Source organism: Octodon degus, unplaced genomic scaffold (assembly GCF_000260255.1).
Source record: "Octodon degus isolate 3935 unplaced genomic scaffold, OctDeg1.0 scaffold00070, whole genome shotgun sequence".
NCBI lineage: Eukaryota > Metazoa > Chordata > Mammalia > Rodentia > Octodontidae > Octodon > Octodon degus.
Genome location: NW_004524646.1, coordinates 6725146 through 6739791, shown reverse-complemented (window position 1 = coordinate 6739791; position 14646 = coordinate 6725146). Strand labels below are relative to the sequence as shown.

At 41.5% G+C, this 14646-nt stretch overlaps 1 protein-coding gene across 1 annotated transcript in view; it reads right to left on the bottom strand.

Annotated features, from left to right (window-relative positions):
- The window catches only part of Trip11 (thyroid hormone receptor interactor 11), a 74666-nt gene that overhangs the window by 11609 nt on the left and 48411 nt on the right, over nt 1-14646 (bottom strand). The window contains exons 13-15 of the mRNA XM_023719634.1: nt 8950-9113; nt 7588-7691; nt 2414-2513 (exon numbers count right to left, since the gene is read on the bottom strand). Of these exons, the coding sequence (XP_023575402.1) occupies nt 2414-2513; nt 7588-7691; nt 8950-9113 (368 nt within the window). The remainder of the gene's footprint in view (nt 1-2413; nt 2514-7587; nt 7692-8949; nt 9114-14646) is intronic.

Sequence of the window (14646 nt, the reverse complement as noted above, 5' to 3'; positions counted from 1 at the left end):
CACACACACACACACACACACACACATTAAGGACTTAGGTAATAAAAGAAAACAGATTGTTAAGCAAAGCTATAAAGAGATAAAGAGCAAGAATAATTCACAGATACAACAGAGCCAGCTTTACTTCCTGCCTGTCTGGTAACACTGGTTCCTTGCCTTCCTTTGCAAATGCCAGTTGTATAGGCCTAGTTAGGCTGAGTGTTTTCTGTATTAATACTGACCCCCAGAAAATAAGCCTGAAGTTCTTATAAACTGATAAATATTAATTATCGTTTTTTACATGAAAGGAACTTAAACCACCGGAATGCTATCAGATACAACATAGAAAACCTGAAGACATCCTGCTAAGGGGAGTTTAGATGGGGCCATGAGCAAATACTAAACACTGCAAGGACTGCAGTAAGTCACAGAACCCTTGATTCTTACCATCGCTGACTAGGACTGGCCCACACTACATGTAGAGTTCGTAGGCTATTTCGGAAACAGCTTGTACCTGAAGCTACCACTATGTGCAGTCCTAACACCCTCCCATTCCCTGTCTTCTGCTGGACCTAGGTGAGCTAGCCTTGCCTGTCAGCATCCATGCCTCGCTGGCTCTTACCCACCTACCCCCTTAAGGGTCCGCCTCACGGTTCCTAGTCAGCAGCACTGCTGCTGTTTCACTTCCTCTTTTTTCCCCATTCTAATTTCTAGTTTACATTGGGTGGAATGTGCTCCTAATCCCGTAATTATGTCCTTGTCACTGCCATGTCAGCACGGACACCTAAAGGTCACCTTCCTGTCACCCTGAATCCTTATCTACTAATGTAGCCCTGGAAGAGCTTCACCTCAGGTCACCTTACACCGGACACTGTGTGAGGAGCTGCCACTGCTGTCAGCTGTTAGACTCACTCAGGCCCCATGAGCCCCTGCTAATCTGGTCTCACTGATAATCTGAAACATAGAGCTCACCTTAGGGAATGGACAGGGCCTATAAGATATCATACAGCATCAAAAAGGAAAGAAAGAAAAACATGATTGGTACCTACGTGTAAAGCCCTATCTACAATCATACAAACAACAAAAAACAGGCAGCCAGGTTAAGTTTTGGAAGAACTCACATTCCCAGATCAGATGAAAGCATCTAAAAATAAATGTTTTTAGTAGCAGGAATGGTGATGCTTATAAGGCTGATGGTGAGCTAAGCATGCGGAGTAGTTTTATATTAATATATTTGTAATTAATTACTATGGAAACATGCACTTGAATAAAACCATATGTGGCTCTGGAAACCCCTTTATAGTTCAAGATAATAGGTTGTGTGTGTGTATAAATATATATACACACACACATATACATATATATTATAGCTACATATGTGTGTAGGTGGCTTCCTGTATTAAGTTAATACTGCCTTTGACATTTTTAAATTTTTTTTAATCATTGATTTATTTGGTACAGGGTCTCACTACACAGCTCAGACTCACTGTGATCTTCCTGTCTCAGCCTCCTCGGTGCTGGGATTAAGGTGAGTGCCACCATGTCCAGTTTTTGTGGCTGGCACAGAAGGCACAGCACGCAGTACTGGCGATTGAACCCAGGTCCTTTCACTTGCCAGGCAGGCACTTAGACTGCTGAATTATCTCCCCAGCCAGTATTGTCTTTGTTTAAAATAAAGCTTCAAGGGCTGGCCATATGGTTCAGCAGACTAAAGTGCCTGCTTAGACAGACATAGGCACCAGGGTTCAATCTCTGGCATACCATACCGGCCCCACCCCCAGGGCACACTGAGAAGGCGGTTGAGACTAGGCATGGTGACAGGCGCCTGTAATCCCAGCATTTGGAAGGATCGCTACAAGTCTGATCTGTACAGTAGGACCTGATAGATCCTGTAGAAAAAATACACTAAAACATAAAATAAAGATTCAAACTGCATTTAAAGAGACTATTCAATATTACTTTGAGAAATGGAACTTCTTGGTGCTGCTTATAAATATTATCTATAAAGCAGTATTATGAAAATTTTAATTTCTTAACATGTTGATACAAAGGATATGAAAATTTAAAGAAAGTTGTTTTAAAAAACCTAGTTATATGCAGACACTTCATTTCACAAAAACTTATTCCTCTGTACTTGAGAATATCACCCTCTCGACCAAGTCAGGTTGCTGCACACGCGCTGATCAGAAAGAACCGGGAGCAGTCAGACCGGCGTGGTCGGTTATCAACAGAGTAACAAGAAACAAAGCATCATTTTTCTCAACATCCAGAGCTAAGTGCACAGCCAGGGCCACCTGAATGACTGATCTCACGAGGACCACACAAGAACAGAAGCAAATCTCTACAGAAGGTGGAGGCAGGAGCCACAGGCCAACGGTCTCACCACCTGAGAACTAGAGCGCCGCTGGGGAGAACAAGGAGAAGGGGAGCTTACTTTGTTTTTTAAGTTCTTCAATCTGCTCTTCCTTTAGATCCAACTGTTCGGTAAGTCTTGATGCTGAATCCAAAGCAGCATTTGCTTCATCCAAGTGTTCCTGAGGGAAACATATACAAGAAGTGTATGCAAAAACTGTTCCACAGGCCACAGAGCTGGGACACCTCTTAGAATCATCCTGGTTAATGAAAGGGCATATCTGTGACCTTGGGTGAGGTCATGCAACTAAAATAATATCAAAGGTGTATCCCATAATCTTTCACAATGTAACACTGCCTTTTGTAGAGAAATTAAAGAGAAGATTTTACTAGAAGACAAGATGACAGAAGTAAAAGAAAAACAAGGAGATATAAAACTAAAAAGATACAGAAGGTCCCCAAGAACTACAGCAACAAATGTAAGCCAAATACACATGAAGTACTATTTCACTATACTATTTCATAGTGACGTTTAATGACATTAGTTCTTACTTCCACACCTATCACTTGAACATTTCTGTGCTACAAGCCGGATGTAGCACATTCTTATGTGCAAATCTCTTCGCACACACTGCCTGTGTTTTTCTGTCTCCCATGTCACTCTCTAAGTCACTTGTACTTTTGTCACTCTGCTAGGCAAATATTGCTCATGAGATCTGCCATTTGTCTGATTATATTACCCACTGCCATTAAAACCCTTTTAAATTGTACACAAACATGCTAATTTGTACTTTCCTTGAATTTAGTCTTAATTAGGATCTTCCTTGTCCCAATCATACATGCAGTCTTCTAGATTTTGGTTGCAAGAGATTTTTTTTTTTTTTTTCTTTTTTCAGAACCGGGGATGGAACTCAGCCCCTCAGGCCCTTGCACTTGCCAGGCAAGCACTTATTCTACTGAGCTATCTTCCTGGCCCCTGTAAGATATTTTTAAAAAAATAATTCAGTCTTTAACGCTGCTCAATGCTGGGAGTATGTCTGAAAATTCCTGGCCCCCTAAATGGTAGAAAAAAACCACACACCCACTGAAATAATTAAAAATATACCTAGATACCCAATACCACTCCCTGTTGAGAATCACTCCTTTAATACAGATGGATATTTTGCTACATGGTATAAGATCGACTCCTACTTTATGTTCTTCCATATGGATAATTTGCCAATATCACTTACTAGATAAGCTATCTTCTTCCTCATTAAATTAAAACTGGTTTAGTTTAGGATTTAGTTTTATGTTGAAACTGTACTTCCGATTTGATTTGAAACTGTCTCATTGCTATCTGTTTATCAATAAAATTTTAAAAAAATAAAAAATAAAAAATAAAATAAAAGGATTTAGTTTTAAATATACCACGGGCCCTACTACAGTTCTATTTTAATATCTGGTACACAAGTGCCTCTTTACTCTTTATGTTTATAACAATTTTTTCATCTCTGGCCTGGGGAGATAGCTCAGTGGCACTGCACTTGCCTGGCAAGCGGAAGGTCCTGAGTTTGATTCCTGGTACACCCCCCAAAATATACACACACAGTTTTCTCAGCTTTCATCTATGTAATTTCAGGCCAAGTTTTCAGAATGATAGCATTTCTGATATTATAACTTGGATAAACTACAATCCTTAGCTATTCAAACAATCTATATGCTGCTTTCAAGGTGTCTTTGCAAACACACCCAACATCCTTAATCACTTAGATTCAACAAAGACACATTACCCTGGAGAATTTAGGAGGCCTGAGCTAGTTAGCAGTTCTTCAAAGCAGGGTTTACGCCTCCCCAAAAGGGAAAAAAACATTCCTTCTGTGGGCAGCAGCTCAGCCTGCGCCCCTGGAGTTCCTTCCTGCTTGAGGCTTTCCTCATTGCCTGAGGACAGCAGCTCTGGCGTGGGCCTCTGGGTCTGAGCCCCCATTGCGAGCCTTACGAACTTCAGACTGACTTAGCCAGCCTCTGCCACCACGTGGCCAGTTCCTTGAATCACACATGGGTGTGTCTACTTATACGTACAGACACAGACACAGACAGACAGACAGACAGACAGACAGACAGACACAGACACACACACACACACACACCTCTACTGGATCTGTTCCTACAGGCTGAACCATCTCTGATACAGAGGTACTAAAACCAAAAACATGTAAATATAAATATATTAACCTAAATCCATTAAAAAAATTATTGTAAAGAAAATGTAAGTAAACTTTAAATCATCTTAAACATTTAAAAGACAAACCACATTCAGGACCACTGGAAACAATGAAAGTGTTTAATATTTTATCTTTAACAATTTAAAGTGATAATTTATCACATTAATGAACAAATAAGCATATGTGATTACTAAACAAAAGGTGCTTGATGCCAGCAACATAGCTCAGTGGACTGAGTGCCTGTTTTGGCAAGTGCAGGGACCAGGGTTTAATCGCTAGTTCCTCAGGCCATGCTGGCCCCACCCCTGGGGCGCACTGAGCCGGTGACTGAGCCCAGGTGTGGTGGCGCACATTTCTATTCCAGCACAAGGGAGGCTGAAAACAGGAGGATCACTACAAGCCCAAGCTGCGAGCTGCATGCTTTGGTACAGACCTTGTACCAAACACATAAAAAAAGAAAAAAAAGGTGTTTGACTTCATGAATAGCCAGGGAAATGTAGATTACAACTACAGGAAGAGAACCCTCCTGTGCTTAAATTGTCCCCCAAAGCTCACGTGTTAGAAGCCTGATCCCCACTGTGGCAGCAGGGCTGTGAGACCACTGCCCACTAATCATTAGTGTTTAACTACTGCGGGACGGCTTCCTTATAAAGGGCCAAGCTCACTCACATCTTACCCTTTCTCTGGCCTTCTCTTTGCCTTCCCTGCAGAGGATGCTGCAGCAAGAACGCCTGTATCTGACACTGCTCCCTGACTTCTGGGCTTCCCGGCACCCAGTAACGTTACCTAACATGTTTTTCCATTAGAAATCTCGGGCTGCGGGTTCCTCTATAACAGCAGCACAGAACACACTAACACACATCCCATCCATTCAGATTGGCAAAAATTAAAAAAACGGTCCATACATATCCTGTAACTCAGCAATCAAGATATCCACCCTGAAGAGATTCTTATATATGTGAGACAAAAACAAGGAAATGCGTAACCACACTTGGTACAGCAGGTATCTACAATGACCTGTATCAGTAAAATGGGCAATAAAACGTTGGTTGATACATGAAGTGGTAAAAAGGGGATGAGCTGTGGAAAGGTGCATTAAAAAATTTCAAAGGATGATATTCTGCTTCTTATACTGGATAAATATATGGGCATTTATCCACTCGCTAAATTGCTATTTTTATATTTATGCTTATTAAAATTTATTTGCAGTCACTTAATATTTTAAAAAAATTATAGGGCAGGGGATATATAGCTCAGTGGCAAAGTGCCTGCCTGGCATACACAAGGTCCTGAGTTCAATTCCCAGTTAAAAAAACATGAAAGAACAAATTATAAACTATAGCAGTTAATACATATCCTTACTTGAGACAGTAACAATTTGAGACAGTAACATTCTTTTTTTTTTTTTTTTGTACTTAGGACAGGGTGTACAGGACCTCACTGCACACATCAGACTCATAGTGATCCACCTGTTTAGTCTCCCAAGTGCTGGGTGGGATTCAAGTGCGCACCACCACAAGTCTCAATCGCTGTCTCCGCATGCCCCAGGGGCGGGGCCAGCACAGCAGGCCAGGGAATTGAACCCCTCCCTCCCCTGCATCTGCCTAAGCAGATGCTTTAATCCGCTGAGCTATTTGGCCAGCCCGACAACAACATTCCTAAACAGCATATTGTTCACTAATTCAGAGTAAATGGATTTTACTACTCTCTTCCACTTGTTGCCAGAGTCTATTGGTGACTTGAAAAGTTTCTCAAAAAGCTAATGATGGAAGAGGAGATAGTTCAGAGGCATAAGTACCTACCTGGAAAGCACAAGGACCCAAGTTCAATCCCCAGACCTGCACATCATGCTGGTCCTAGAACCCCAGGCACACCATGTCCAGAAATGGGCATCATGGCACACGCCTACAATCCCAAATCTTGGGAGGCTTAGGCAGGAGGATCTCTGTGAGTTCAAGACCAACCTTGGGACTACAAAAGTGAGTACAAGGCCAACCCAAACTGCACAGTGAGACCCTGTCTCAAAACAACAACAACAAAAAACTAATGATGCATACCTGCAATCCTAGCAGTCAGAGGCTGAGGCAGGAAGATCAGTGGGAGTTGGAGGCCAGCCTGGATTATAAACTGAGTTCAAAGCCAGCCTGAACTACATAGTGAAATCGTGTTTCAAAAAAAAACCTAGAAGCAAGCTGCTTTGTTATTATTTCTATGCATAGGAGTTCATTTTATTTATACCATGTATGGAATATAGCATAATAAAACAAATCTTCTAATTTTTATTTATTTGTGTATGAGTCTCACTACACAGTTGAGACTTACAGTGATCCTCCTGTCTCAGCCTCCCCAGCACTGAGATTACAGGAGTGTCACCACGCCCTGGTTTGGGGGCCAGTTTTTCCATTACAAATCTCTGGGTGTGCAGCACACCCACAGCAAGCCCCAGGTTTCAGGGCCAACACAGCATGTGGCACCACAGATCAAACCCAGGTCCTCGCCAGGTGCTTAGACTGCTGAGCTATCTCCCCAGCCCCCCAAAAGAAAAATCTCTTAAGGAAGGTTGCTACAAAGCAAAAATATGTATTATGTCAATCTGTGTGCAGTATTCTGTCTAATATATTTTGCTCAAAAGAGAAAGCCATAAAGTTTAACTTCGTACATAAATTTGGGTTTTATAAAATACCCATGTGTAAAAAATGTCAGTGTCCGTACAGCTCACAGTCACGAGGTCTACAGTTTCACAGTTTTAAGTCACTGAGGACATCCCCAGTATTTTATTTTATTTTTTTTTCATCTTTTTAAGAGTTTCGCTCTGCAGTTAGGCTGGTCTTGAACTCACTCTGTAGCCCAGGCTGCTCTTGAACTTACAGCAATCTCTGTGCCTCTGCCTCCCAAGTGCTGGGATTACAGATGTGCACCACCACGCCCAGCCGACCCTGCGTATCTTGTTCGCTGCTGTGCTCAGCAGAGGCTAGGTACAGCGCAGTCACTCAAACAGTATGTAAAGCAATTACTGAATAACAAAATGTCTAAGAGAAAGATTTCAGTTTACCTGTAAAGATGACATCTTTCTTTCCAGATTTTCTGCCTTTTTCTTCCATTCAGCTATAACCTGTTTTTGCTTTTCTAATTCAGCAGAATACATAGCTTTTTCCTCTAAAAAGAAAGTTACATTATTATTTTGCAACTGTATGATAAAACTAGACTTTTAAACCGCCAATATTTTAATAATTCAACAGAAAAGTCCAAGCATCTCAAAACAGGAGATGACGCAGTGACCCCGCTAAGTGCAAGTGGGGCGACGAGATCGCTGTTTCCTCCCCTGAACCCTGCTCCCCAGGGTCTGTGTGCAGCTCCTTCCTCCCCTTCACTGCTTCACTCAGATGCTTCCTCTTAGCAACGCTCTCTCCCAGCCTTGGTACTGCACTACCTCGGATGCACCGCACTCTCGCAGTGATTTCATAAAGCAAACCTAGAGAATTCTTATAATTAAAATTGAAATTCCAACCATGTAAGTAACCCTGAAAGGAACACACAGGTACAAAGTTTACTTAGGTACAAAACTATAAAGCTGTCAGTTACTTCACCATCCTCACATCCTCTATCCTCTATGCAATTAGCAGTGGCTCCACCATCAATAGGCACTGAACGTCTAAGTCAACAGGTGCATGAGCAGATGGATGAATGACCTGAAGGGGATAAAGCTAAGGACAGGAAGTAGAACGTGCAAAGATGCATCAGGTGCCCAGAGGAAAACTGCTCTGCTCATTGCTCTGTTCCCCCAAAATGTATTTTGGGCTAACTCAAAAATGTAAGCCAGCAGGCATCATGACGTGGGCCTGTAATCCCAGCTCCTTCGAGGCTGAGAGAGGAGGATGACAAGTTTGAGGCCTGCCCAGGCAACCAAAAAGAGATCCTGCCTCAAAATAAAAAAATAAAACAGGCTGCAGGGATACAGCTCACAGTAGAGAGCTCCACTTGGGATCAAGCCCGAGTACCACCACCACCACCAAAACAAAAAGAAGTTACCAAAGTGACTAGTGAACTCTTTAATGAATATTTTATTTACCAATTAACACTCTGAAGGGGAGTTAATAGTCCCGAAGAAACGAGCATTTTCTGCGCGAGCATCTCTTCTTTGCATTCCCCTCCTTATCACCAGATCGTCCCTTTTTACCACCACCCTCACAGCTGCCCAATCTCTGTCTTAACTAGCAACAAGATAGCTTCTAGACTCCAGTCTTAAATGTAAAAGGAGTCTAAATTAACTTGTTATAAGGGTATTTACCTTTCTCTCCTATAAGTAAGGAACTTTTCAGTGATTTCCTTATACCCAGTCTAAATCAGGACCTTAAATAGGTAGAATCACCAACTACAATGGTTTTCTTCGCTGATGGAAATCTGTACACCTTACCCTGCTGGAAGTGCTCTAGAACCATCTGGAGGTTGGCTAACGACATGGCATACTGCTTTACTTGTTCCTGAGACATAGACAGCTGCAGGGCAGTTTCATCCCTCTGCTTTGAGACCATGTTCAGCTGCTCCTGCAATGACTCCACCTGCACACTGGCTTGATGACTTGAAAAGAAAAAGCCAAAGTCAAACTTTCTGTCTACTAAGATACTTCTACAAAATTACTTCTCTTTATCGTACTGCATTAGATTCAAATTCAAGTTAGATTTCAAACATTTTAGAGATTTTTTCTTTTTTGAGAGATAGGGTCTGGCTATATAGCCCACGCCGGCCCCAAACTCAAGGCAATCCTCCTGTCTCAGCCCCCAAAGTGCTGGGATCACAGGAGTGCACCTCCACACCTGACTAGAGTTACTTTAAACAGGAGGAAAGCATCTTCCCTTGTCCGTACATTTCTTTTCATGGTGGTAATGCAGAACCTAAAATGCACAAGCTAAGCACTTGCGGGCAGCTACATCAGAAGCACTAAGTGCATGCATAGCGTTGTGTGATCCTCAGTACCACTCATCTCCAGAGCTTTTCTTACCTTCTCCCATTGAAACACCATCTCTAGTTTATAACAACTCTCCTTGCCCTGACTAGTATTCAACTGGCTGCCACTACTAATTTCATCTTCTTTGTATTTATTGCATTAAATTCAAGTTAGATCTCGAAGAAACTCAGAAACTTCCTTTCACCTTTTTTGTTTTTTTAATTCAATCATCTTTCCTGGGCAAGTGACTTTGAACAACTGCTAATCATTTTAAAGCCTAGGAATCAGGCTAACCAAGACTATCAGCAAAAGAAAAACTCAAAAACTTCAAAATTCCTATTTCTAGGTTAAAAGTCTTAGATATAACACATCATAATATTTTAAGTTGTAGGGGATCTTTGTGGTCATTTTGTCACTGTCCACAATAATAGTGCCCCTTGCTTTTGACACTTGCACTCAGTGAACACACAGCATTCCAAAGGCTGCCTACTGACGAACTGCTCTGCTTATCTTTCACTATCTTATTTCTTTCTGCCTACATCAAATACAATAAACCCTCCCACAGTCCCGAATAAGCCAGAGACCCCTAAGTAATTTATTTATCAAGGTTTATGCCACTGGCATACATCCTTGATGTACTATAAGGATGAAATTCAGTGGCACACACCTATAATCTCAGCACACAGGAGGATTGCTGAGGCAGGAGGATCATTGTGAGTTCGAGACCAGCCTGGGCTACAGAGTGAGGTCAAGGTCAGCCTGAACTACATAGTGAAACCCTGTCTCAAAGAGACCAAAAAAACAACAACAACAAAAAAAAAAAACCCAAAACACCACTCAAAACATTGCAAAAGTCTTCATGGGTACTTAATATCTAGCTAAGTTCTTACTTAAGAGCAGCTTACTAACACTCATTGAAATTAGTTCACTTTGAAGACATTTTGCCCAACAGCACTCTCTTCTGGAAAGATATGTAAATTGAGAGGAGGACCTCATCTTTGCCCCCAAGTATCCCCAGATTTTATCTAAGTTTGTTGCTTAGCAAATCAAAGAATGATTATAATGATGAACTAAGCTATGACAGGACTTAAAAAGTTAATAAATAACAGGATTAATATAAAGGGCTCAAAACACCACAATCTGGTTCCCAGATTTGCTCTTGTACATCAAAGTTTTACTGTACCATCTGTAATATATACAGTGGGAGGCATATAAAACGAATGGCACCATTGCTACCTCCTGGTGAGCTCACATTTTATTAGATAGGAAGCAGTATAAGATAGGTCAATAATTATCTGAGGTCATCTTTTTTATTTATTTTTTTTTTGGTATGAGGGATCGAACTCAGGACCTTGTACTGGCCAAGCAGGTACTTACACAGCTAAGCTATCTCCCTGGCCCTTCAATAATTATCTGTACCCCAAAGCAAAATACAAGGGCCCTATCAAAGACTCAAGGTAGAATGCAAGTTCAACAGAAAGATATCACAACAGGGCTTGTTTATGCACATGACAAATGGGATGCTAAGTGAAGTACCCTTGGCAAGGAAAGTGGAATTTGAAGGACAGTAGGATTCACAGAAAAAGTTATAGACCAGGTCTACTCGTCACACAAAGATATGAAAAGAAAAAGGTAGAAGACATATATGAAAATCATGCCTATAAGCTGTGTGAAGCCAGATAGCTCAGCAGACTAAAGCACCTGTTTAGGCAGAGCACAGTGGCCAGGGTTTGATCCCCAGTGTACCACGCTGGCTCTGCCCTCAGGGCGCGCTGAGGTGGCAATTCAGACTAGGCATGGTAGTGCGTGCCTGTAATCCTAGCACTTGGGAGGCTGAAAACAGTAGGATTACTACAAGTTCCATCTATGTAGTGAGATCCTGTAGACCCTGTACCAAATACAGTAAAAAAAAAAAAAAAAAAAGAAGCAACTGTGTGATGCAGTTTGCCTAGATGTGGAAATACAGCTAATGTGGAAGGTAGCCTGGGACCAAATTACAGAAGATTGATTTTTGAAAAGAAGGGAGTTACAGGAGAAAGGGAGACAGCTCAGCAGTGTAAGCACCTCAAGGACCCAAATTCGATCCCCAGTACCACATGCCACGCAGGCCCCAGCGCACCAGTCGTGGTGGCACATGCCTGTAATCCCAGTACTGGGGAGGCTGAGACAAGAGGACCACTATGAGTTTGAGCTGTGTAGTGAGACCCTGTACCAAATAAATACAAGATTTTTTTTTTTAAAAAAAAGGAGTTACAAAGTCATAACTCTAATTACTCTAAGGGAGTTATTAAAACGGCAAATAAAAGGCATAGAGACAGGCAACTATTTTAATTAGAAAAAATAAAAGTCTGAAAATTGCAAGGATGAATTATGATATATAATGTGACAGCCTGAGAATATTTGGCATTTCTTTTATATTTGACATATATGAATTGTCAATGTTTTAATTTTCAAATTGAACCAAGTTTCATTGAGTGAGAAAATATAGTAATATGTTCTGCAAAGTGATGGGAAGGACACACTCTCACCTGCAAATATCCTCTCTCCACACAGAAGCCTAGTATCTCCTTAAAGTTCCCTCAGCATCATACACAGAAGGAAATGGAAAGATGCGCATATCAGCAATATAGTTTTCTGAAAAGTAATTTGGCAGTACAATCTCAAAAGTTTTAAAGTATTACTTGACCTAGAAGTTCCATTGCTAAAAATTCACACTGTCCTCTACAAAAAAATAGATCCCAGGATACCGTGACAGCTCTCGGTGATTCTGGAAAGTTAAAACACTCTGTCCAGTAATAACTGACTTGGTTAAAGAAAGTACGTCAGCATACTCTTACGTGCAATACATTGGACACACGGGTGTATATACTGCATTGTTTCTCTGGTATGAGAAGCCAGAAGTATACACAAGGACCAGATATTGGGAAGCAGGAAGAGAATGGTCAAATAGGAAGGGAAACCAGGGAGGGGGATGAGGAAATGAACAGAAAAGAAAAAAACAAGAAAAGGAAAAACAGAAATAGAACTTTTGTAAAGAAGGGGAAGAGGGGTTCAAGGGAGAGGAGGGGAATGGGGAAAAAGCAAAACCAAACCAAACCAGATGCATCAGATGTATCATGTGCAGATCCAGTCCAGCCTAGGCCCAGCAAGTGTGTGGGAGAGCTTCTAGTTTCCCTGCGCCCACGGGACCTCTCCGGACCAAAACTCAGGAACGCTGCATGAGTGAGATCCTCTGCCACACCCTTGGGACCCCTCCAACCCTCTGGAGCCCCTGCCCCCAAGCCTGCCCAGTAAATGAGAACTTCTGTGATGCTCTCAGGACCCCCAGATCCATCCCAAGCCCAGGCTGGGCTAGTGTGTGGGAGAGCTTCTGGGCTCCTCTGTGCTCCCTGGGCCAGAGGCACAACAGAGGGGCACCACAGGTTCACTGTTGTGCCAGAGGGGCAAAACAGGTTCACTTCCAAGGGCTGCAGCAGGAAGCAGCTGAACACAACAATCAGACCCAGGCCAGGCATAACTGGATACACTCAAACTTAATAGATCTGCACTCAAATTTCAGTAGTTTCTAAGCTCTATACCAAAGGTCAGAGGTCAATGCTTATGAATTGACAAAGACAAGGAGCAAAATGTAATCTCAGGTCTCTAGCCCACCCAGAACAAGTACAGAGGATACTAGCTCAGCTGAAATGAATAAATTAACAGCATCAGAAGTAACGAAAAGGCAGCAGAAAGGTATAGAGGAACTCAGAGCAGAGTTAATTTCTGAAACAAAAAAAGAAATCTCTGAATTCATAACATCTGAAGTAAAGAATCAAAACCAGAAACATACGGAGGAAACCCAATCTGAAAAAAACTCTGCAGTAAAAGAATTAATAACTGCTTCTAAAGAAGATATTGATAAAAAAATTACAGGAGATTAGAAATATGACGGATTCCTTGAATGAGCAATACAGGAAAGAAATAGATCACAGGAAGCAGCGTCAAAGAGATATAGAAGATCTTAAAATCTCAGTCACAAGCTTGCAAAACCTTTTGAGTGAAAGTGAAGATAGAATTTCAGATCATGAAGACACTGGTGCAGCTAGTGAAAAGGTAAAAAAAGATCTCTTAAAAACAACTAAGATGCAGGAAAAAATAATGCATCACCTGCAAGGCAATGCAAAGATGAACAATGTGAGACTAATAGGAATGAGAAAGAAGGAGTCAACACAAATGATATAAAAAGAATATGGGCAGAAGTAATAGCAGAAAACTTCCCAAATATGAGGAAACAATTTGACATTCTCATAACTGAAGCATACAGAACGCCAAATAACTTGAACCCAGTTAAAAACACACCGAGACATATAATAGTCAAGATTCCAGAAATTCAGCACAAGAATACTGAAAGCTGCTAGAGAAAAGAAGAACACAATCAAAGGAAAACCCATCAGAATTACCACCAACTTCTCTTCACAAACCATGAAGGCAAGAAGAGCATGGAGCAGAGTACTTCAAGTCCTCTATGAAAACAAAATCCAGCCCAGACTACTACACCCTGCAAAACTCTCTTTTTCTTTCTTTCTTTTTTTTTTTTATTTTTGTGTGTGTGTGTGTGTGTGTGTGTGTGTGGCCAGCTCAGCCCACCAGGGGGCAGGGCTGGCTGGCATGTGGTGCTGGGGGATTGAACCGTGGTTCCTGTGCTTTGCTAAGCTTGTTCTAAGTAGGTGCTTTAGACCACTGAGCCATCTCACCAGCCCCAAAACTCTCTTTCAAGTTTGATGGAGAAGTGAAATACTTCCATGACAAAGAACAACTAAAGAATTTCATGGTGACAATGCCAACCCTAAACAGACTACTGAAAGATGTTCTAGAGAGGGACCAAAATGATCAGAACTCCATGAACGAGAACAGAAGGAACCCACTAAATAGGGCAAACAATTAAACACAGGACAAAAAGGAGTAAACAATAGCAGGTAAATAACATGTCGATCAAAAGATGTATCATGTACAGGCACAAATTCCCTATGATGAATATGATCACTACGTCTACCTAAAATGTACAAATAAACTCAATTTTTAAAATTTATGGGGCCAGAGAGATGGCTCAGTAGAATAAGTGCTTGCCTGGCAAGCAGAAGGGCCTGAGTTCAATTCCCGGTTCTGCAAAAATAAATAAATAAATAA